The sequence below is a fragment of the Cylas formicarius genome, unplaced genomic scaffold, assembly GCF_029955315.1.
Source record: "Cylas formicarius isolate icCylForm1 unplaced genomic scaffold, icCylForm1.1 PGA_scaffold_10__41_contigs__length_53128322, whole genome shotgun sequence".
Classification (NCBI taxonomy): domain Eukaryota; kingdom Metazoa; phylum Arthropoda; class Insecta; order Coleoptera; family Brentidae; genus Cylas; species Cylas formicarius.
In genome coordinates, this window is record NW_026844214.1 from 51,628,239 (window position 1) to 51,654,414 (window position 26,176).

The 26,176-nt window shown below is 33.7% G+C and overlaps 1 protein-coding gene across 1 annotated transcript; it reads left to right on the plus strand.

Moving 5' to 3' along the window:
* The first annotated feature begins 1,826 nt into the window (after nucleotides 1–1,826).
* On the plus strand, nucleotides 1,827–25,767 carry LOC132696456 (uncharacterized). The gene is made up of 6 exons (XM_060661276.1): nucleotides 1,827–2,044; nucleotides 22,124–22,262; nucleotides 22,347–22,646; nucleotides 24,745–24,889; nucleotides 24,948–25,111; nucleotides 25,457–25,767. Exons 1-6 carry the CDS (start codon nucleotides 1,857–1,859, stop codon nucleotides 25,745–25,747), a joined length of 1,227 nt encoding a protein of 408 aa, XP_060517259.1. The 5' UTR covers nucleotides 1,827–1,856; the 3' UTR covers nucleotides 25,748–25,767.
* The last annotated feature ends 409 nt before the right edge of the window (nucleotides 25,768–26,176 follow it).

Below are 26,176 nucleotides of genomic sequence, written 5' to 3' on the forward strand. Positions count from 1 at the left end.
TTACCCAAAAACTAACTACACTTGTTGCATAATATACTATCACGTTTCTCAATATTTTTGCTACTGTAAATGAAACGCAACAATATAGAATAAGCCATCACCAAGCTAAATGCAAATATTTAATTGCGGGTATTAAGGTGCGTTACTGCACCGCACTGATAAATGACAAATATAACGACAGCTTAACCCATTTTGTCCCAGTGGATGATTTTTTGTCACATCCAGGAAACATATTTGCACATCCATTTGGAAATTTTATTATTATCACTCTTAAAGGACATAAAACCGTAGAAATCACTAATTTATGTGTAAAGGAAAGACTTCAAAAGTTAACAAAAGCGGTACATAAATTTGTATCACATTTTCAAGGAAATCCAAAATAGTAAAAAAAATATATTTTGGATTTGTATTGCCATTTTTGTTAAGTCTAAAGCATGTAGATTACATCGCAGAAAACATACATTGGAAATACTATATTGATTATGCTTTATTTTTCAAAATATTTACTGGTGCGTGAATACACCACTGGTTTTTTCTGTGAAACAAAACTTTGTTATTGCAAGTCTAGACAAGTCAGCCCAGGTAGAATAAACATCCAACAATTAGCGTGTTCTTTAGTATGAGTTTGTGCCTTGTGCAGTGAACGTTACGGTTCGTAAAATATGAGAGGCGGCTATGAAGGAGGTCGTGATGGATAAGGACAATAACAATGAAAGTCGTAAGTATTATTTGGATTTAAGTATTCTAATGTATTGTAGCATTCGATTCCTTGTAAATTTATGCTAAAAATAACCTGAAAAATATTTACAGAACATATTGATGCAGTCTATATTCCACCCGACGTGGATACCTTGACTGACGAAGAAGATATGAATGATAACATATTCTACAAGATTATGGAATAGTTTTGGTTAGTTTCAACAGTCCTGGAATTCATCAACTACTGAACCTTGAATGGGATTCTTCAGATGAGGAATTCAAAAGAAGACGTATGCTTTCTGCAAACGACAGGCTTGCTTCTACTGTCAAATGGAAGAAAGGTCAGATTGAGTACACCCACACACCTATATCCGATGAATTTAGATCATGCGAGGAACTGAAAAATGGACTTCCTGGAAAAACTCCGCTTGAAATATGTTTTATGTTTTTTGATTACGAAGTGATTGATTTGATTTTAAATCTTACATTGCTTTGCGACTTTTAAAAACTGATGAAACAATTACTCAAAGAAATCTCGCACCTGATGATGACTGTTCATGCTAATAAAGCCCGAAGAAGATGTAGAATCTGCCACAGCCACACAATTTGTGTTTGTAATAAATGTAATGTGCATTTACATACTTCATGCTTTGTAAAATTCATAAAAAGGAAACCGGGTGTTATCAGTGGTGTGCTCGCCCTTTTTTTTGTATCAAAACCAGGTTATATTTGGAAAATAATCTACTTTTAGTTGTTTTCTATCGAATTTGAACTATCTTTTGTATACTTATATATAAATTATATGTTACATCTTATGTGTTGTTTTTTCCCAGTGGTTCATTTACGACCCAGAATTGTTTTGATTTGTTTTTTTTCCGACACATGTAATCTATTCTTCAGTGCAACAAAATAAATAATTTCAGAGGGAAACAGTATTTTTTTATTTCTTTTTAACGTTTTCGTTTATATGGGTTAAGCGGGTTTCTTGCGGAAACAATCGAAACACACAACTAGCGAGAACATTCGTCCGTCTTCACTACATCACACGGATCCGCAAAATCGCTATCTACATTCCGTTCGATTAATTCCGAGCGTTATCATTGGGGCAAAACGATCGTACGGATTCGCGATCTATCAGTCTGTGATCCGCGCGCGTGATGAAAATCGCAATCGTAGGCGCCGGTCCCGCAGGTCTGGCGGCCATTAGGCACTGCCTGGAGGCGGGATGCGAGTGCGTCGGGTACGAACAAACAGGGAACATCGGCGGGATCTGGAATTACACCGAGAACGCGGATCGGGACGAGAATGGACTGCCGGTACATTCGTCCATGTACCAGGGACTCTGGTAAGCCCGTCTGTATAGTTTAGTTCGAAGTATATCATTTATATAATAATAATAATAACATAATCTTTATTTAGCATTATGAATTCTAAATATAAAACATAAAATTCCAGAAAAAAGGATACCAAAAGCTAAGGACACAGAAATCGGAATTTAGACAATACATGGCGTCTTAAATGTCTTTTAATTTATTAAGAGAATGACAGTTTTTAATATCATGCGGTAAATTGTTAAAATGGTTTAGGCCTTTATGTAATATAGAGTTTTGTACATGACTTGAATGACATTCTCTCAACATAAAATTGCCACAATTTCTTGTATTGTAAGAATGAATATCTCTGAAACAGGTAACTTTTTCACAAACACACTGCTGTTTAATTTTAAAAATAAATACACAGACATTAAACATTACTTTTTGTTTTGCAGTATATTATATTATTATATTATTATATTAGTATATTATAGTATATTAGTATATTTCTCATGGCCCTATTTTGAACAATCTGCAATTGCTCTAATTTATAATTAGGCAAATTGAACAAAAGCGTGGAACAAAATTCTAAATGGGGAGCAGCTAGGCTGTTACAATTAGATTTTGGTGTCGGTAAGAATGAAATATGGCCGAACAGGTCCGTACTTTGCATAGAATTTAATTATTTGGGGTTTTGTTAGAAAAGATACTCAACAATATTTATTTATTTATGTATACAGTGTGTCCAAGATAAGGATGCACAGCATGGGGATCTCGGAAACTATAAGAGATACAGTGTCGGTTAAATTAGACAAAAGTTGCGCATTTTGATACCGAACAAGATCCTGTTTTACAAATTTGAAAATTCCAAGCCGTTCCGGAAATATCCGAGAAAAACCGAAATATTGCGATTTCGTTTTTATTATTTTTTAAAGCTATTTGAAAAGATATGAAAAAACGGAAAACACTTTTCCATTGGCACTTTTTAATCTCTCCAAATTGACGTTAACAAATTTTCATTACAGCGTTTCGATTCCATGGAACCACCATCAACTTTGATTTTTCTTATGGGACGGAAAAAAAGTACACACAGTATTAGGTTGTGCTTTTCATTGCGAATTCAACGATGTACGATACAATACGGTTACTTATGTTTTTATCCAGAAAAATGGCTTTTTAATACATTTCAGCATTTAAATGGAGTAGGCCATGACAAAATGACATCCAGTCAATTTCAATGACACATTAATGTTATTTGTCTTTGTTATCAGTCGATCATAAGTTTATTCCTTTAGTTATTGTTTTTGTATTTTTATTGTTGTTGTCTTTTTCTAATTTATTTTGTTCTACAATGGAGGGAGGTAATTTTACAAACGAAGAAAAATGTGATATGCTGTCTTGCTACATCTGATGCCAAAGAAATTGTGTGGAAGCCGAGCGTATGTATTCTAACAAATACCCAGAGCGGAGACAACCTGACAAGAGTATTTTTCGACGTTTGTTATTTAATCTGAAAGAATATGGATCATTTAAGAAGCCTGCATTATCCCGACAAAAACCTTCCAATGAAGAAAACCAATACAATGTTCTACAATCTGTTATCGAAAATCCACAAACTTCTACCAGAGAAATTGAAGACCAGAATGGGGTAGCTAAATCTACAGCTCAGTTTATTTTAAGGAAAAATGAATTTAAGCCTTACAAATTCAGAATATGTCAAGGATTAAAACCGGGTGACGACGAACGACGTAGACATTTTTGTGAGTGGTATACCAGGATGTGTGATGAGAGTTTTAATTTTCCATATAAAGTGATTTGGTCTGATGAAAGTATGGTGACCAATAACGGTATTTATAACAGGCGCAATACACACTATTGGTCGCAACAAAATCCACGTGTTAATAGACTATCCAGACATCAAGTTCGCTTTGGGTTTAATATTTGGTGTGGGATTTTTGGTAGCAAGATTATAGGCCCTATTTTCTATATTCCTTAACTTCCGAGCGGTACCTTGACATCTTGAGGCACGATTTAGAAGATGCCTTAGATGATTTACCGCTAGGCGCTGTGCAAGGCTGCTGGTTCCAACAAGATGGTGCCCCAGCCCATAACTCCAGAGAAGTTCGCCAATATTTAACTGAACGGTTTGATGGAAAATACATTGGGACTTACAGTGAAACACCTTGGCCTCCAAGGTCCCCGGACTTAACTCCCTTGGACTTTTTCTTATGAAGCTACATAAAAAATGAGGTATTCAAAGAATGTTTTGACAACGAGGAACAATTACGTCAATCAGTACGAGCAGCGTTTAATAAAATTACTCCTGAAATGTTAAGTCGTGTTTTGGAGTCTACCGTGAGACGGGCGTACTTATGCCTAGAAAATGGAGGTCATTTATTCGAACATTTGTTATAGAATTTGTTTTTCATTAACTTGTTGGATTTAGTTGTTATGTTAAATGAACAGTTAGAGTTAGTAAATAAATAAACACATTAACTCGAACTTGTCAACCATTTTCTTTTGCCTTTCATCGTTCGGATCTCATGGCCTACTACAATAAAATGTATTAAAAAGCCATTTTTCTGGATAAAAACATAAGTAACCGTATTGTATCGTACATCGTTGAATTCGCAATGAAAAGCACAACCTAATACTGTGTGTACTTTTTTTCCGTCCCATAAGAAAAATCAAAGTTGATGGTGGTTCCATGGAATCGAAACGCTGTAATGAAAATTTGTTAACGTCAATTTGGAGAGATTAAAAAGTGCCAATGGAAAAGTGTTTTCCGTTTTTTCATATCTTTTCAAATAGCTTTAAAAAATAATAAAAACGAAATCGCAATATTTCGGTTTTTCTCGGATATTTCCGGAACGGCTTGGAATTTTCAAATTTGTAAAACGGGATCTTGTTCGGTATCAAAATGCGCAACTTTTATCTAATTTAACCGACACTGTATCTCTTATAGTTTCCGAGATCCCCATGCTGTGCATCCTTATCTTGGACACACTGTATATTTATGTTTAAATCTAAAATAAAATTACAAATTGTTTTTATTACCTATTTAAATTACTTAAAATTATTCACATAATATGTCAACATTACTATCGCTATCATCGCCTGTTCTAATTATTATTTGTTGTATATTATTTGCAACATGGATATACGATTGTTCTGCTTTTTCTATATGTTTTACAGAATTTGCCCAACTTTGTGGAGGGATGTTAAAAATTTCGGTTTCTATAAGTTTGAGGACATTGGAGTTAACACAGTCGTATTCCTTTTGTAGGTCCACGCTTTGTAGAACCTCAATTAATTGCCTTTTGGTATAATCTTCGTGAAAATAAATATCGTTATAATACATGTAGTTTTGGATTGTTACTTTTGTGTCACATGACTAAGTGGTTTTAGTCAACTGTCTACTGTGATAACTTGCATTGTCCATTACAATGACGCTATTAGGAGAAATGTTTGGAACTAGTTTGTTTTTATACCAACATTCAAATAAATCAGCGGTGGTGTCTTCATGGTAATCCAGATAAGAATCTTTAATATTTTTCGCAGACAGAGAAAGTCCGTTTGGAATCCAACCATCTTTAGAGCCAGCATGCAAAATAGTTATAGTTTTACCTATTTTTGATGGCGCGTTTGTTTTACACTTACCAATTGAGCCAACCCAACCCTTTTCAGGGGTATCATAAGTGTCGAACCAAGTTTCATCAAAGTAAATAATTGGCTTTTGTTGTTCTCTGTAATTCCTAATTTTTTCTAGATATTCCAGTCGCCATTTCCGAATTCTAAAAGATTCCATTAAAACTTGCCTTTTGTGAATTTTTTTAAATCTAAAACCCATGTGTTGAATACACTCCCATAAGGTAGTTCTACCACATTTACCACCGGTTTCATTTTTTTCAAGCCTCCTAATTAAGATATCTAATTTAGGCACGTTTTGTTTCTCATATAACTGGTCTACCCACAAAATGTCAGCATCACTTCTTTTTTTCCTCGCTAAAATCGGATTATTCACAATTTTCCATACAGTTGATATTGGAATTTTCGTCAATGTGGCCGTTTCTTCTGAAGATGCTTGCTTGCTGACACCACGTTCAATGAGAGTCAAATAAAAATTGTTTATCAGTTCTTTAGTCTCAATAGAATAGTGTTTTCTACATTTGGGCGGGAGCATCTCCTGAGATGCACTAGACTCGCACATATTTTGCATAATTCGCACACGATTCAACACGCGCTGTATTACACACGAAATAAGAACGATTACTGATAAATTTAAACTAAGTAGTATACCAAACCAAAGAATATTAAACACAGGTAGGTATAAAATTATTTTCTATTACGAACCACAATTTTACCTGAATTTAAATTCCGAAACCTTAGGTAATAATCTTGTTGCATTGTATGTTAATGACCACCCTTGGATAATCCCATTCAAAAGCAATTGGTCACTTTCTTATATCTATGAACAGACCATATCCTATCTGTTAAATACGAACAAAGCCATTTATACGCTGTTCCGGTAATACCCATTTTGTATAATTTTCTTACCAGTCTAGTTCTACTTATTGTATCGAAAGCACGCTTAAAATCCAAAAATATAGCTAACACAAATTTACCATCCTCCGAGACCCTCGAGAAATCATCACCGACAGTAACAACGACAGATTCACATGAATGTTTGGAGCGAAAGCCAGACTGCTTAGGCACTAAAATATTGTTTATGTCACAATAACTTTACAGCTGCTGTTTCACCACAACCTCAAGAACCTTCTCATAAATTGGAACGATACTAATTGGCCTAAATTCTTAACATAGATTGGTCTTGGTAACTTTCTGTACAAGGATCGCCATTGATGTATTCGATGCCTCCGGAAAAATTCAACTCGTAAGGGAGGTGTTCACAATGTCCAACAATCTATTTCCAACAACTGCACAGGCATCAATCAATACACTCATCCCCAGTCCCATTTTTCAATTCTCTTATTATTATTTTTAGGTCATACATTGTTATGGTATTAAACTGATTAAACTGATAATATTTTTAACACTGTCTATAAAATACCTATTATGACTTGCTTAAACGAAACAGTTCGCTGGCCAAACTGCAACTCATCGAAAAGAATACCTTTTTTATTTGGAAGTAGCATTTTTAAATTTTTCCACATTTCCTTAGAGTTTGTTTTATTTCTATCAATAATACCTTTAAAATATCTATCTTTTCCTAATTTAATGCAACTTACAATGCGATTTCTCTCTTTTTTGTAGGCACGCCATGTATCATCTTTTGTTCAAGTACCGCTCTTTTATACAAACATCTCTTTGATACATCATTTCTTTTATCACAGGGGTTATCTACTTTTTGTTTTGAAATTTATGTTGAACATACAATTTTACTTTCGGAACATTTGGTTTATTATATTAAATATGCTATCTACTATCTATCTATAAATGTACCAGCCAATATGTTTACATCTGTGATACTATCATTCCAGGATGTTTCAAGTCATCTGTAATTCACTTCCAATAAGACGTCGTTGCTTGTATTCTCTATTTCTGTTGACAGTATGTTATGATCGTTAATTCTGGGTCTTAGATGTATTTTGATGTTCCAGATATTTGTCATCGGTTATGGTGACCTAACAGTTTATACATTTTTGCAAAACTCGCCAACGTTTCGTCAATCATCCTGTCGGGTTCTTCAGAGCTTGACTGAAACTGGTTGTGGAGTGGGGGGGGGAGGGGGAGATTGTTAGGTTGCTTATAGATTTCTATAGATTCTCTGATTTTTCGCTGGTAGAAGAATTTAAAACATGCAATAATTTTAGTTTTATCGATTAAAATTTCATGCCCGGTTTCGTGATCGTGTTCGGCAACAGTTGATGAGTTTATTTGTCTTAGTCGTAAGGCTCTTTCGTCTTCTTTGAATCTATTTGATATTTTACGTCCGGTTTCTCCAATGTATTCTTCGCCGCATATGCATGGAATGCTGTAAACTCCTGGCATCTCAAACCGAATTTTGTCTTTCAGATGTTAAGAGATTTTTGGACAAGTGGACTTTAATAATTATATATCTTCAATAAATACAGCGAAAGCTTCCACAAACGTTTACGGGAAGTGTCCGTCTGAAGGAGAATACCAAGGGCTTAAATTAAATATAAATAATATACGTGGTGTTTTCTAATCGAATGTCAATAATAAGGGGGGTATTTTGAGTCAATTTTAAAAAGAAAGCTTCATATGAAAGTGTCTAAATTTTGAGATACAAAATAAAATACAAAACAAAATATATTTTTTTAATATCTGTAATATATGACATTTTAATAAAAATTAACCAAATTTTTTTTTATTATAATTATAAATTCTGGTTATTTGTACATTTTTAGTTCTTTGCGTAATACCAGAGGTCAAATGCACCACTTAAAAATTCTAAAAATAATTCTATTCCATCTTATGATAGCCAAATTATAATTAATTTATTGAAACTGTTATTTTTTGGATAATTCTGTGGATTTTATAAATGCCAATAACACATTTTTTAATCTTTAGAAAAATGGATGCCAATTAGTAAAGCTTTTTTGAAATTAAATACTCTTTAATAAATAATTATAATTATTATATATAACATTATAAATAGGGGTGGGGCACGACGGCTAGAAGCTTCGTCAAAATTTGGGTAAACTTAGTTAAAGTTAGTCAAAAATAACTCTGCCAATGTCAATAATATGGGGGGTTTTTTAAGTCAATTTTAAAAAGAAAGCTTCATATGAACGTGTCTAAATTTTTAGATACAAAATAAAATACAAAACAAAATATATTTTTTTAATATCTGTAATATATGACATTTTAATAAAAATTAACCAATTTTTTTTTATTATAATTATAAATTCTGGTTATTTGTACATTTTTAGTTCTTTGCGTAATACCAGAGGTCAAATGCACCACCTAAAAATTCTAAAAATAATTCTATTCCATCTTATGATAGCCAAATTATAATTAATTTATTGAAACTGTTATTTTTTGGATAATTCTGTGGATTTTATAAATGCTAATAACACATTTTTTAATCTTTAGAAAAACGGATGCCAATTAGCAAAACTTTTTTTTAATTAAATACTCTTTAATAAATAATCATAATTATTATATATAACCTTATAAATAGGGGTGGGTCACGATGGCTTGAAGCTTCGTCAAAATTTGGGTAAACTTAGTTAAAGTTAGTCAAAAATAACTCTGTCAATGTCAATAATAAGGGGGGTTTTTTAAGTCAATTTTAAAAAGAAAGCTTCATATGAACGTGTCTAAATTTTGAGATACAAAATAAAATACAAAACTTTTGAACACGGTAAAGAGCCATTTTTTTCTCTAAAAAAAAGGTGGTAACAGCTAAATGTCAAATAAAAACAGTGTATTTTTGTCAAAGCAACAATTTTATAGGTTCTTTATTTTTCCATGGTTATCTTATAAAAACAACACGGGGTTAGAAATCGGCACCATATTACATGTTTACGGGGGTTAGAAAACGTTTTGTAATTAGTAATAAGTTCAATTTACTTGCATTACTGATTCATTTTATATTGAATTTAAATAATTAATCTTTAAAAAAGAAACAGAATACAAAATACACGAGTTGTGCAGAAATTATGTAAAAAAGTATTTATCAATATTGTTGGATTCAACGCACAAATTATCATTTTTTAATACTTAATTTAAACTCGATTAAAAATTTTTCTTCGTTATACATATTAATTTTTATTTAATTTATTTTAATACATTTTTTCTTCTTTGTTTGTTTATCATACAATGTGCAGCAAAACAGTTTTTAACTTCGCGGAATTTAAAAAATTCTGTAATCTGTAATACAGATTCAATCTTTTTCATATTTTTGCATGATTTCTACCGTAAAAGCTTATTAAAATTTGCCTTTTTCATCAAATTCAAACTAAATAAATAATTATTTTTGCCTTTTAACTTAGAAATCGACATCATTCTCAGTTTTTGTTTTAGAAATATAATTCTTCACCACTGCTATCTCTTTGGTTAAAATAATGGCTTCCGATTTAGACGAGAGAAACTAAAGAGGCCCCAAACAAGATCAAATATAAAAAGGACATCCACAACTAAATTTATAAATTAAAGAATTGCTAATCATAATAAATTGTAAAAACAATACGAGTATAGTCTCTCTCAATCTTCATCGTGTTAGCTTTCGACGGATCCCCCCCAATAAAACTTTAACAATATTATTATAATACGGCCAAAAATGGAGTGCAGTTATTGCTTTGACGTTTGAAGTGTTCTACAGTACCTTAACCGCAGGATCTTCGCGGGACCGTGGTAAAACCCATCCCAACAGATGTTTATTCTTCATTAAGTAGGTCAACATCAGGTGAAGAGTTTAATCTTAATCCCAATATGTTCGTATATATTGATATAAATAATTATCGTCCAGTATCTATTAGCCCCACAATCGGTAAAATTATTGAAAAGATTCTATATTCTCAATTAGCAGCTTACTTCGAGGACAACCGTTTGTTGTCCCCGGCCCAGTTTGGGTTTAGACTTGGTAAATCGACTTGTGGAGTTTTTGATCAGGTTTACGCAGCTTTTGAAATCAGAGAGTACTCCTGTTCTTCTGAGTAAATTTCAGAGGTATTTTGTGGTTCCCTCATCGGTTGGATTCCTTCAAAGTTATCCTTTCAACGGGAGGCAGATCGTGGTCTTGAATGGAAAATCATCGCAAATTAGAGTTGTTGAACATGGAGCACCCCGAGGATTCATTATGGACCCTCTTCTATTCTTGATCTATATAAACGATCTCCCTGAGAATATTGCTGACATAGTTTGTACATTATTCGCTGAGAACAACTTGGTGCACAGGATAGAGGGGGTACAGTCCGGGGATAGTGATTGGTTTCGTGCAAACAAACTTAACCTCAATGAATCAAAAACAAAACAAATTATATTTTTTTTACGCGAGTCAACATTCAACAATCCATTACATGTGAACTGTCAGCATATTATTGGTCTTTGTGAGAAACTCTCCAGGGTGGTGTACTTGTTGCGCTGCTTGATCGACGAGGTCTCTCAAAGTATAGTCAGAATGGTATATTTTTCACGCTTTCAGGGATTATTTAGCTACGCCATTTTGGTTTGGGATCACTCCTCACATACCATTTTTTTCGATAAGGAGGCGAGCCATAATAATAATAATAATAATAATAATAATAATAATAACCATAATAACGCAGTTGAATTTTAGGGATGATGTTAGAGCAAAGTTTAAAGATCTAAAACCCAATAACTGTTCCATGTTATTATATTTATTCGGCATTAAAGTGTACTAAAAGCAACCAGAATCCATATCCCCTTCATATTAATGTTTGCCACCATTTCACCAGAAACAGAAATGATATGTTGATTAACTACATTGCAAAGACTAAAAATTAGAAGAACTATTATGGACCTCAATTCTTCAATCTATTGCCTCTAAGCGAGAGCTGCTGGAGAGACGATTCTATATTAAGGTCAAATCACTTCTGCTGGATGGGGCCTATTACTCATTTGATGACTTTTTTACCAATTTTAATAATAGTTAGCGTTTTCTTTTGTGATGTCGAGGTGCCTTTGTAATTATACGTATATGTAGATTTTGCTCAACGTTTTTGCTGATTTGTGTAAAACCGTAGGGTTGTTAACGCCAATAAATTATTATTATTATTATTATGGAGGTATTTGACTGTGATCCTGCCAATTCTCGAGCATTGACTCTGCAAGGCTGTTTTCACTAGATAGTTCAAAGTACCTGTACTCTATTTATCTTACAGGTAGGTTTGAAAATAATCATTTTGGTCTTGTGTGCCTGTCGATTAACAACATTCTTCGTATACTTTTGTGTCTTCTAGATAGTTCTTCGATTGGTAAACAACAACAGACTTTTTTATGACTATAGGAAATCTTGACAATACCACCGTATCATTGTATATTTAACTTTATTGACATAATTTGGTCCGAGTTGAAAGCGCATATAAGAAGAAACAACACTGCACCAAAATTAAAGTCATAGTACCATAAACGTAATTCGGCGTAAAGTATCAGTACAAAGCTGGTCTAACTGTAAAAAACGAGTAATAAAAGAAGAAAATATTTATCGAGAACGATTAGTCGCGGAGTTGATCTTTGAACTATGTGACGACAGTAGCGATAGTGGGGATTTATTAAGTGACTGATACTTTATTATTATTATATTTAATATTTTGTATATTATTAATAATACTAGCATTAAAAGTAACTTATCTACTTACAAAAATGCCAATATCGATGATAAGGGATATTATTAATAGTGGAGAATTAAAGAAAAGGAACACGTGTAGTGATTTTCAAACTTAACGTATAGACAATCGTGATCAGGACCTCATAAGCAGGAAAAGCAGGAAAAGAAGAATAATTGCAGCCATTTAAAAGTAACTAAATTTTGATTTTTTCAGAAATAGCTTCTACTAATTTTTTATCTACGAGGTTAGCGCCAAAATTTCCCGGCCTGACATAGATGCAGCTCCAGTATCACGATAAAACTTTATCTTCTTTTAAATATATATCTTAGTAGGCTGCGAAAAAAAAGTCTTGCGTCAAATAGTTTTTCATAGACAGCATTTTAAACAAGACATGTCCGAATAAATGTCGCAAATAACACAAATTGAGTATAGAGTAGTCATAAAGCTTTTGACAAAAGACGGGTTAACACCTAAAATTATTAAAGAAAGGCTGGCCAGTCAACAAAAAAGGTGATAGCCAAGATCTTTTGGGATGGTGAAGGAATTCTTTTGATAGATTTTAAAGAAACTAATACCACTGTCAATGGTAAATATTACGCAACATTATTACATAAATTGCGAGACTGCATACGTGTAAAACGTAGAGGAAAACTGACCAGAGGCGTGCGTCTTTTGCACGATAATGCACCTGTCCATACTGCAACTGTTGTAGAAGCTGCCATTTTAGAGTGTGGGTTCCAACAGATAGATCATCCTCCCTATAGTCCAGATATGGCCCCCAGCGACTATTATTTGTTTGAATATTTGAAAAAGGACTTACGTGGACGGCGATTTAACGACGAAGTTGAGTTAAAAGAGGCTGTTTTAGCTCATTTTGCAGACAAAGCAAAAGAATATTTTTTTAAAGGGATTGAGTTGTTAATAAAGAGATGTAATAAGTGTATTGAAGTTAAGGGGGATTATATTGAAAAATAATAAAAAATTCTTACTCTACTTTGTTTCTTTCATATTAAGGCCGGGAAATTTTGACGCTGCCCTCGTAGTTCCTACCTTAGATAAACTGAAAAAGAAACTAGGAAAAAATGAAACCAATATAAATGTAAGCTGTGCCGAATTTTGAAAATTGGTTTAAAAACAATCTTTTAAAAAATAGTTCCAATAACAGTGTTATTGTCATGAATACCACAGCCGCCTGCTGCGCAATATTTGTTAGAAAGTGATAATTATTTTGAATTCAGTTACAAAAGAGCTCAACTTTTGGACGTCTCGAATTCCTATGCAATTAAAAAGCAGTACGTATGCGAAAATGTGATTGAACAGGCATACTGTTTTACGTCTTCCACCATATCAATGCATGTTTAACCAAGTAAAATAAAGGTCAGAAAATGTTACTCCTACTTTAAGTCCCAGTCTTATAAATTTGATAAAAAAAATGTAATTAATAACATATCAAAAATTTGTCCTATTACCAAAACTTTTGTCCAGCACGATGAAGATTGAGACAGACTATACCTAGGATTTGATGACGATTGTCATCAAAAAGTAAACAATGAAATTTAAGAAACAAGATTTATTGCAGTAGGATCTTTAACGAAATAATTTAAACCAAACTATACATCAAACGCGGCAAAGAATCAAGCGGATTAAGCGATAACCGAGCATCAACTTTTAATCGTAACCCTGAAACAATATCTAATAATAATAAACAAACAATTTATTAACGACAGTGCTTTAAATGGTGGCGATTGCAGTTTCCTACAGAAACCCTATCGCATTGTGCGCTAAGACGTAAAAAGTAAATACAAGTAAAAAGAAAGTAACTGCGAACATATCTATTATTTATTTTATTTATTATTATTTATTATTTATTACAATAAAATAAGGCGCACCAAAAAATGAATAGGTGAATTTGTAAATTCATTAAGTGTTTGATATTACTGTCATGGGATTGTCCGCTTATGAAAGTAAACCCGCTATAGTATGGTTTATTGACCAATGTCAATAAAAATTTGAAAAAGTTAAGCATTTTCTAAATACTAAATTTTTTAATTTTTTGGTGCCAAGTACGCAGTTGCCCCATGATTTCGGGGCAAGCGCGTTTTCTTCAATATTTTAGCGTAAAAGTGCCGAAGTATAAACGTAACAAATAAAATTAACACAAAACTGACCAAAAAAAGTACAGGAGCTATAAACTTTTTAAATTTTATTAGAAAACATTGAAACTCAAGAAATTAACAGAAAACTGTTTGAAAACGCACCACCTTAAGAAAATCTTGGGAAAATCAACATATGAAAGTGTAACAAAACATGGGTAAGTAACTTAATTAATTTTTAATGAACTGTAGCTACTGGAGTAAAGTCTGTTCATAAATATAAGAAAGTGACTAACTGATACGAATTAAGGAAAGACCCGGGCAAGCTGTAAGAATGAAATATGGCCGGACAGGTCCGTACTTTGCATAGAATTAAATTATTTGGGTTTTGTTAGGAAAGATACTAAACAATATTTATTTATTTATGTATGTATTTATGTTTATTACCTATTTAAATTACTTAAAATTATTCACATAATATATCAACATTACTATCGCTATCATCGCCTGTTCTAATTATTATTTGCAATATGAATATACGATTGTTCTGCTTTTTCTATATGTTTAACAGAATTTACCCAACTTTGTGGAGGGATGTTAAAAACTTCGGTTTCTATAAGTTTGAGGAGGTTGAAGTTAACACGGGGAAAACATTGTTACGACGAATGGCAGATTTCAGTTGGTGCCAAACATGTTCAATGGGATTAAATATACAGTGGTAAGGTGGAAGCCTTAAAATTGTGTGCCGTAGATTTTTTGCATATTTATCACAGACGTATTCCTTTTGTAGGTTCAAGCTTTGTAGAACCTCAATTAATTGCTTTTTGGTATAATCTTAGTGAAACTAAATATGCGTTGCCTTTTGTCAATTTTTTTTAATCTAAAACCCATGTATTGAATACACTTCCATAAGGTAGTTCTGCCACATTTAACACCGGCTTCATCTTCTTTACGCCTCCTAATTAAGATATCTAATGTAGGCACGCTTTGTACCTCGTATAACTGGTAAATTTTACGCCGTATTATATCTTGATCACTTTCACCTACACTCGACAAAATGTCGTCAGCATCGCTTCTGAAATCTGAAATGGGATTATTCACAATTTTGCATACAGTTGATGTTGGAATTTTCGTCAATGTGGCCGTTTCTTCTAAAGATGCTTGCTTGCTGGCACCACGTGCAATGAGAGTCAAATAAACATCGTCTATAACTTCCTTAGTCTCAATGAATAGTGTTTTCTACATTTGGGCGGGAGCATCTCCTGAGATACACTAGACTCGCACATATTCAGCATAATTCGCGTGATTACTAATAAACTTAACCTAAGTAGTGTACCGAACTAAAGAATATTAAACACAGGTAGGTATAAATTTATTTTCTATTACGGACCACAATTTTACCTCAATTTAAATTCCGAAACTTTAGGTAATAATCTTGTTGCATTGTATGTTAATGACCACCCTTGGATTATCCCATTCAAAAGCAATTGGTCACTTTCTTATATCTATGAACAGACCATACCTTTAGTTAATGAAAAATTCTTTCTACCCTTTCTACAGCATTTGGGAAAATATACTTTTGATTATAGCCGTATGGTACCAGTTTGGTTGTTCGAGTTTTTGAATAATATCGGACAACAAAATTGAATATTTGTCTTTTTCTTCGAGCCCGAATTCCCATGGTTTTCGCATTTTACGTAAACATGTTACTTCAGCTTCATCATCAGAAACCTCTGTTATTAGACACACATAGTTGTAACTTTTTTTTTTTCAAAAAAGTTAACTAATAAAAAGTCTCCGTTTTGGATTTTATTACTTATATATTATATTATATATTACTTATTATATTATACTTTATTATTATTATATTTAATATTTTGTATATTATTAATAATACTAGCATTAAAAGTAACTTATCTACTTACAAAAATGCCAATATCGATGATAAGGGATATTATTAATAGTGGAGAATTAAAGAAAAGGAACACGTGTAGTGATTTTCAAACTTAACGTATAGACAATCGTGATCAGGACCTCATAAGCAGGAAAAGCAGGAAAAGAAGAATAATTGCAGCCATTTAAAAGTAACTAAATTTTGATTTTTTCAGAAATAGCTTCTACTAATTTTTTATCTACGAGGTTAGCGCCAAAATTTCCCGGCCTGACATAGATGCAGCTCCAGTATCACGATAAAACTTTATCTTCTTTTAAATATATATCTTAGTAGGCTGCGAAAAAAAAGTCTTGCGTCAAATAGTTTTTCATAGACAGCATTTTAAACAAGACATGTCCGAATAAATGTCGCAAATAACACAAATTGAGTATAGAGTAGTCATAAAGCTTTTGACAAAAGACGGGTTAACACCTAAAATTATTAAAGAAAGGCTGGCCAGTCAACAAAAAAGGTGATAGCCAAGATCTTTTGGGATGGTGAAGGAATTCTTTTGATAGATTTTAAAGAAACTAATACCACTGTCAATGGTAAATATTACGCAACATTATTACATAAATTGCGAGACTGCATACGTGTAAAACGTAGAGGAAAACTGACCAGAGGCGTGCGTCTTTTGCACGATAATGCACCTGTCCATACTGCAACTGTTGTAGAAGCTGCCATTTTAGAGTGTGGGTTCCAACAGATAGATCATCCTCCCTATAGTCCAGATATGGCCCCCAGCGACTATTATTTGTTTGAATATTTGAAAAAGGACTTACGTGGACGGCGATTTAACGACGAAGTTGAGTTAAAAGAGGCTGTTTTAGCTCATTTTGCAGACAAAGCAAAAGAATATTTTTTTAAAGGGATTGAGTTGTTAATAAAGAGATGTAATAAGTGTATTGAAGTTAAGGGGGATTATATTGAAAAATAATAAAAAATTCTTACTCTACTTTGTTTCTTTCATATTAAGGCCGGGAAATTTTGACGCTGCCCTCGTAGTTCCTACCTTAGATAAACTGAAAAAGAAACTAGGAAAAAATGAAACCAATATAAATGTAAGCTGTGCCGAATTTTGAAAATTGGTTTAAAAACAATCTTTTAAAAAATAGTTCCAATAACAGTGTTATTGTCATGAATACCACAGCCGCCTGCTGCGCAATATTTGTTAGAAAGTGATAATTATTTTGAATTCAGTTACAAAAGAGCTCAACTTTTGGACGTCTCGAATTCCTATGCAATTAAAAAGCAGTACGTATGCGAAAATGTGATTGAACAGGCATACTGTTTTACGTCTTCCACCATATCAATGCATGTTTAACCAAGTAAAATAAAGGTCAGAAAATGTTACTCCTACTTTAAGTCCCAGTCTTATAAATTTGATAAAAAAAATGTAATTAATAACATATCAAAAATTTGTCCTATTACCAAAACTTTTGTCCAGCACGATGAAGATTGAGACAGACTATACCTAGGATTTGATGACGATTGTCATCAAAAAGTAAACAATGAAATTTAAGAAACAAGATTTATTGCAGTAGGATCTTTAACGAAATAATTTAAACCAAACTATACATCAAACGCGGCAAAGAATCAAGCGGATTAAGCGATAACCGAGCATCAACTTTTAATCGTAACCCTGAAACAATATCTAATAATAATAAACAAACAATTTATTAACGACAGTGCTTTAAATGGTGGCGATTGCAGTTTCCTACAGAAACCCTATCGCATTGTGCGCTAAGACGTAAAAAGTAAATACAAGTAAAAAGAAAGTAACTGCGAACATATCTATTATTTATTTTATTTATTATTATTTATTATTTATTACAATAAAATAAGGCGCACCAAAAAATGAATAGGTGAATTTGTAAATTCATTAAGTGTTTGATATTACTGTCATGGGATTGTCCGCTTATGAAAGTAAACCCGCTATAGTATGGTTTATTGACCAATGTCAATAAAAATTTGAAAAAGTTAAGCATTTTCTAAATACTAAATTTTTTAATTTTTTGGTGCCAAGTACGCAGTTGCCCCATGATTTCGGGGCAAGCGCGTTTTCTTCAATATTTTAGCGTAAAAGTGCCGAAGTATAAACGTAACAAATAAAATTAACACAAAACTGACCAAAAAAAGTACAGGAGCTATAAACTTTTTAAATTTTATTAGAAAACATTGAAACTCAAGAAATTAACAGAAAACTGTTTGAAAACGCACCACCTTAAGAAAATCTTGGGAAAATCAACATATGAAAGTGTAACAAAACATGGGTAAGTAACTTAATTAATTTTTAATGAACTGTAGCTACTGGAGTAAAGTCTGTTCATAAATATAAGAAAGTGACTAACTGATACGAATTAAGGAAAGACCCGGGCAAGCTGTAAGAATGAAATATGGCCGGACAGGTCCGTACTTTGCATAGAATTAAATTATTTGGGTTTTGTTAGGAAAGATACTAAACAATATTTATTTATTTATGTATGTATTTATGTTTATTACCTATTTAAATTACTTAAAATTATTCACATAATATATCAACATTACTATCGCTATCATCGCCTGTTCTAATTATTATTTGCAATATGAATATACGATTGTTCTGCTTTTTCTATATGTTTAACAGAATTTACCCAACTTTGTGGAGGGATGTTAAAAACTTCGGTTTCTATAAGTTTGAGGAGGTTGAAGTTAACACGGGGAAAACATTGTTACGACGAATGGCAGATTTCAGTTGGTGCCAAACATGTTCAATGGGATTAAATATACAGTGGTAAGGTGGAAGCCTTAAAATTGTGTGCCGTAGATTTTTTGCATATTTATCACAGACGTATTCCTTTTGTAGGTTCAAGCTTTGTAGAACCTCAATTAATTGCTTTTTGGTATAATCTTAGTGAAACTAAATATGCGTTGCCTTTTGTCAATTTTTTTTAATCTAAAACCCATGTATTGAATACACTTCCATAAGGTAGTTCTGCCACATTTAACACCGGCTTCATCTTCTTTACGCCTCCTAATTAAGATATCTAATGTAGGCACGCTTTGTACCTCGTATAACTGGTAAATTTTACGCCGTATTATATCTTGATCACTTTCACCTACACTCGACAAAATGTCGTCAGCATCGCTTCTGAAATCTGAAATGGGATTATTCACAATTTTGCATACAGTTGATGTTGGAATTTTCGTCAATGTGGCCGTTTCTTCTAAAGATGCTTGCTTGCTGGCACCACGTGCAATGAGAGTCAAATAAACATCGTCTATAACTTCCTTAGTCTCAATGAATAGTGTTTTCTACATTTGGGCGGGAGCATCTCCTGAGATACACTAGACTCGCACATATTCAGCATAATTCGCGTGATTACTAATAAACTTAACCTAAGTAGTGTACCGAACTAAAGAATATTAAACACAGGTAGGTATAAATTTATTTTCTATTACGGACCACAATTTTACCTCAATTTAAATTCCGAAACTTTAGGTAATAATCTTGTTGCATTGTATGTTAATGACCACCCTTGGATTATCCCATTCAAAAGCAATTGGTCACTTTCTTATATCTATGAACAGACCATACCTTTAGTTAATGAAAAATTCTTTCTACCCTTTCTACAGCATTTGGGAAAATATACTTTTGATTATAGCCGTATGGTACCAGTTTGGTTGTTCGAGTTTTTGAATAATATCGGACAACAAAATTGAATATTTGTCTTTTTCTTCGAGCCCGAATTCCCATGGTTTTCGCATTTTACGTAAACATGTTACTTCAGCTTCATCATCAGAAACCTCTGTTATTAGACACACATAGTTGTAACTTTTTTTTTTTCAAAAAAGTTAACTAATAAAAAGTCTCCGTTTTGGATTTTATTAGTTGTAAAAAAATTCTCTTCTATAAATGATGAAATGGTTTGGTCAATTTCAGGATCCTCAGGCTCTGATATTTCATCAAATTCTGTTATTCTATTCTCACTTTGGTCGCTTTTCCAAGATTCAAGATTGCTTTCTTCCGAGTCACTTTTATCGGCCCCTTTGTATTTTTCTGTTTGGAAAGAATGGATTTGCCCTTAGTTTTGACATCTGTTTTATCTCGGAATTCTGAAACATCTTCGTTTTCTGGGTTTCTTTGAGGGAACCTGATCTCGTTTCAACGATTTCAGCAAGAGTTCTTCAAATCCGACTTTATTTTGACGCAAAATGTTACTACTACCTTGAGCTTTTATATGATTTTCACTTTCATTTAAAATATGTTCATCTTGTTCTTTTATAGTGGAGGTCAAGAAACCGAATTATTGGATGGAATTTGTGGAGCCGTTGGAATTATAGGGCCATTAGAGTCGCCCAGACTTTGTGAGGATGTTGATGGTTGGTCACTGACGCTCTGTATTTGTAAAGCTTTCCATTTTTTAATGCAGTAAATCGGATTACATTCTGATTTACTGGACAAATGCCGGCTTTGGTGAAACCATTTATTAATATTTCAGGTCTTGTAGCGGTCCGTATCTCGCCGATAAGCTTGGAAAAAATACTCTTGGGAATTTTAACGCCTACGTTTTTGCGTTGCCACTCCACTAACTTAGCGTCCCAATGACTTTTTAATGATTTAAATACACTCAATTGTAGAGGCTGCAATACATGACTCGTGTGTGGAGGTACTTTCAATATAGTTATGTGTGGCGTGTCCATCATATATAACTAATACTGGACGTTCAGGAGGCAACTGACTTATGAAGCTTTTTGCAAAATAGTTGTTAAAAACATTTGTCTCCATCCAGCCATTGGGAATGGTTGAGTATGTAGTATTTGGAAATTCCGTTCCATTGGTACCATACATGTTTATTAGAGATGCTGCACTGCAGCACATTAAAATTGGAGTGTTTTGTGAACCCACTCGTCGTCTTTGCCCAACAATTTTTGTCTTAGCAAAAACTGCTCTCATCCATGTTCCAATTCTGACAAAGTCTGTTTTCCAATCCAAACTCCTTTATGGTTTTTTCCAATAAGTCAAAGTGTTCGGTGTTTTAATCGATAGATTGTGTCGACGTTTGACGTTTTTAATTTGACTTTTAATCTGATTTATTTGAACGTATTCGCCTGCCAACTGCAACAACTCTATCCTGGTTAAACCGAATCCCCATTTTTCCAAGCAGCGAATACAATCAGCCAATGACTTCTCTGGTTCATAACTAAGGTCTGTTTTTTGGTCGTATGTACTGCTCTTTTGGCCCCTTCCACCTTTACCATGATATCGTATACCGCGCTTGCGTCGTATGCTGTCATAGTATCATTTCTCAAATAAATCACGAGTAATATAATATCCAACTCCTCGTTTACTTTTACCGATATAATTTCGCACCATGATGAATGCTAAAAAAAATCATTGTGCCAGTGCTGCACTAAAGAAAATTGACAGGGCAAGTGCATCATAACAAAAACAACAATTTATGTTAGCAACTGCGAAAATACCTCTTAGACTAGACAAACCACTTAATTAACATATGTACTCATAAAAAATTACGAATTAAAGATACTAATTCATAGATTTTAAAAAAAATCCCAACTCGAGTATAAATTTCAAATGTGCAATAAAATTGACACAACGGAAGACACAAATGGCCAGTACTAATTAGGTTATGTTGGGCGGATTATTTAGCGACAGCCTTCATAGATGGCAGCACTAGTCGCTACGAAACTTGAATAAAAATTGAAAATACTGCACTTGCCCCAAAAATGCTCTTACCAAACCTTACCTTACATAAGATAATTCACAAAAATACATATATATATTTTCTCTTTGTTTTGTTTCAGCACGAATCTACCCAAAGAGTTGATGGAATACGAAGGCTTTTATTACACGGAACCAGATCATTCGTTCATTACCCAAGAAGAAGTACTCCGATACGTGCGCAGATTCGCCAACGACTTTAAATTGCTGCCGTACATAAAGGTATATTAAAAATCATTCAAAATAAACATAAATACTTCCCCATCATGTTTAGTAAAATTTCAAAACTAAGCGAAACTTTCGTAGTTTTTTACTCAGGTGACGTTGATAGACCCGACGGACGACGACCAATGGAGGGTTCGAGTGAAAAACGTAAAAACCGGAGACGTTAGCGAAAACCTATTCGATGGCGTACTCGTCTGTAACGGTCATTATTTTGAACCGAGTCTACCATCGATCCCTGGTATGGAACGCGTCGAAACTAAGAGCATCCACAGTCATCTCTATCGGACACCGGACGCCTATAAGAATAAAAGGGTCTTGGTAATCGGTGCCGGACCGTCTGGAATCGATATCAGTAGACTAGTAGCCGCGGTTGCTGAAAAGGTACTAATTTAAGCATATAGACATTTGGGCAATTTAGCAGCAACCTGTACTGTGAGGCATTTTCTTCAAGACTAACGCTCTTCAGATCTTGAAATATTTTAACAATATTCTTCAATGTTATTTAAAACTAAGCCATAATTTGAACCGATTTTCAGAAATTTTTTACCCATACCATCGAATAAACGCAGGGTATATTCAAATTAAATGTCAATAATTACGTTTTAAAAATAAAATTTCCCGTGAACGTATGTCCCAAAATAAACAGGTGAAATTCCGCCCGCCACTGGTATATTTAAAAAAAAAAAAGTGGTACACCAATGCCTCTTCATACATAGTACATGTTTGCCAAATTTCTTTGACTTGAGAAGACGTGGTCAAAACTAGCAGACGACATTTTTAATGCTGACGAAACTGGTATTTTTTGCAAAATGACGCCAGCCAGATAAAACTCTTAAATTTCAAAGTGAAAAGTGTGTGGGTGGAAACCTTTCTAAAGAACGTATAACAGTGTTAGTAGCTGCCAATATGAGTGGGAGAGAAAAAAGAAAGTTAGTCGTGACTGTAAAATCAACTAACCCACGATGTTTTAAGAACATCAAGCATTTGCCATCACTTACAAGGCAAACAAGTCTGCATGGATGACATCGTAAATTTTTGAACAGGAGATACGGAAATGGGATGCAGAATTATATATTAACTGCACATATATTGAATTTTGAATTGGCATTTATTCCAGCCAAAACAACAAGTGTATTACAGCCGATGGTCCAGAGCGTAATAAAAAGTCTTAAGAGTCGATACAGAAAAAACATTTTAATGGAAATGATCGAGTCCGAAGAAAAATTTTCCATTAATATGCTAGATGCAGTCAACTTTATTAGTAAAGCTTGGATAGAGGTGACAGCAGAAACAATTCAACACCCCTATCGTCATGCAGGACTTATTACCGAGACAGAATGCGAACAGGAAAATGATCAGACACTAAGCGAGTGGATACAGCAGTTTCAAACGACAATTACGTTTACAAGTGAGGAGTTGCAAGATTTGATGGTGATAGATCAGGATTTGCCTACAACAGCAGACTTGTCAAAGGAAGCCATATTACAACAAGCAAGAAAGGGTGAGGACGAGCACCAAGTTCCTAAGTAGATGTTAAAATATGTACATAAAATAATTAAATAATACAGAACACATATGCGTATTGTTATTTTCAATTTCGCTTTATAGAGTTTCGACTGTATTGTGTTCGTATGAAGTTTTCTTTTTAAAATGGACCCAAAAATCGCCCCCTTTATTATTGAAATTCAATTAGAAAACGGCCTGTATAAGTGAAACAAAGAAAATCGTAATAAAAGTTACTATTTACCATCATATAAAAATGTATCATACAATTTATGATACGCTCAGATAATAGCAACTTGCGCAACATACAAGTCGCAAAATAACAAACTATTCCTTGCATTTATGATTGATATTATTGATGATTGATAATCGATAAGTAAGTTTCACACATAAAACTGTTTCCTTCATTGAGTGTGCTTCTAATTTACACAAATCCAGTTCTCGTTCGAAATTGGTGAAATTGCCCATTAAAAGTACTGAACTATAACGATTTTTAAATTTTGTGCCCCTGGGGAAGGAGTAAAAGGAGTATTAATATTTCTGTTGGAACACTGTTAGGCAAACATAATTTGGTTAATGTTTCTTGAACATATCTGTTTACATTTGTTAAAAAAGAATCCCAAGTGAACTCCCGACGCATGGAAATTAGTTTTCGGCATTTTAGCAAACACTGGACAGACAGACGCAATTCGCATTACAAAAAGATAGTGGAGAATTGAAGACAATACTGATCTGGACGTAATAAGAAGGAATATTATAGAATTATTATAGAACCTTTCACTTTTACTGGGAATACCCAATAGTGGGGCTATTCCTAGGAATCCATTCATATATAAGAAAAGAGTAAAATAAAAGGTAATGCAATGCAGTGTCGAATATGGTCTTTATTTGGCAGTGAAATGCAACATTGTTTCGAAAAAAACATGTTTTGTACTAAATTCATGGTGGTTTAGATATTCTGGCGTATCACTTTTAGGTATTCTTAAGCTTCAGCGGAAAACCGTTCGGGGGGAGCCCGCAAGAAGTCGCCGTTAAACCCAGAGTGAGGTGCTTTGAGGAGTCGAAAGCAATTTTCGAAGACGACACCGAGGAAAGCTTTGATCATATAATATATTGCACTGGTAAGGCGTAGTGGCAGTCGCAATAACATATACCTCGATGGAACCTCTTCTTTTTTAGGTTATAAAAACATATTCCCATTCTTAAGCGAGCAGTGCGGCATAACGGTCGAGGACAATTGGGTCAAACCATTGTACAAGCATTTGATCAATATCGAACATCCGTCCATGGCCATTACCAACCTGATTTCCGCCATATGTCCATTTCCAATTTTCGGACTCCAGGTACCCAGAGAAAAGATATTAAAAACTTTATTTTTTATCGCAATTAGATACTTGGAAAACTGTTAATTTTGATCAATCCTGTAACATTTTTCAAAGAAACTTCCACAAGCTGCAAAGACGCGGTTAATATTATATTATGCAACAAGTGAGGTAAACGGCATTTGACCCACGAGTTTATTTGACACGAGCGGAGCGAGCTTATATATTGTTTGAGGGGGGCGGGGCTAAATTAGGGGCATAAACACGGTCTCGGACAATGAAAGTTTTAGGATTTGCACTGAAATTATGTTTAAACGAATTAGATCTTATTTAAGGAGTGTAAATATTGAAACGATGGTTTTCTAGATTAGATTCTTCCTCGCGTTGCTCAAAGGTCACTTCACGGTATCCAAGGAAGAAATGTACGAAGACTTAAAGGTTGATCGAGCCAGACGCGATAGCGAAAAGCTTCCCCTGAAGAAAGCCCACTTTATCGGAACAGGACAGGGCGGGTACTGCGAAGATCTGGCGAAAACCGCCGGAATCGAACCCGTAGCGTCAGTGATCCATAAAATGTACGTTCACTATGCCGATAGCGATTTCGCGAGAAGGAATTACAGGGTAATCGATAAAGACAACTTCGTCGTGATGCAATGAATAAAATTTTTCATGTCAAATGTACGTAGTTTTATTTACACCGCGGCCATATTGAACGATGGAAATGACGCAACGCATACTGAGTGTTTCCGAAATTACCCAAAAATTGAACTCTAGATAATTTTTCAAAATTATTTAAAAATCTTAATATTAAAAATTCCAGTAAAACCTCAAATTTGTAAATATGTAAATGCCCACTGTACATTTTACATTGATTTGAGTTTGAATAAATGTTAGTTAGCCAATCTTTAGGTTATTGAATGATTAAAAACCGAATGGAACATTTACTAGAGAGCAAAGTTACTTTCTCTCATTTCCAGACAGAGGGGTGAGTATAAATCATAACCTAGCGTTGATTACTACACATATCAATCTAGCTTTTGCCCGCAATTCATCGTTAGCAGCAGTTTTCCTAGATATAAAATCGGC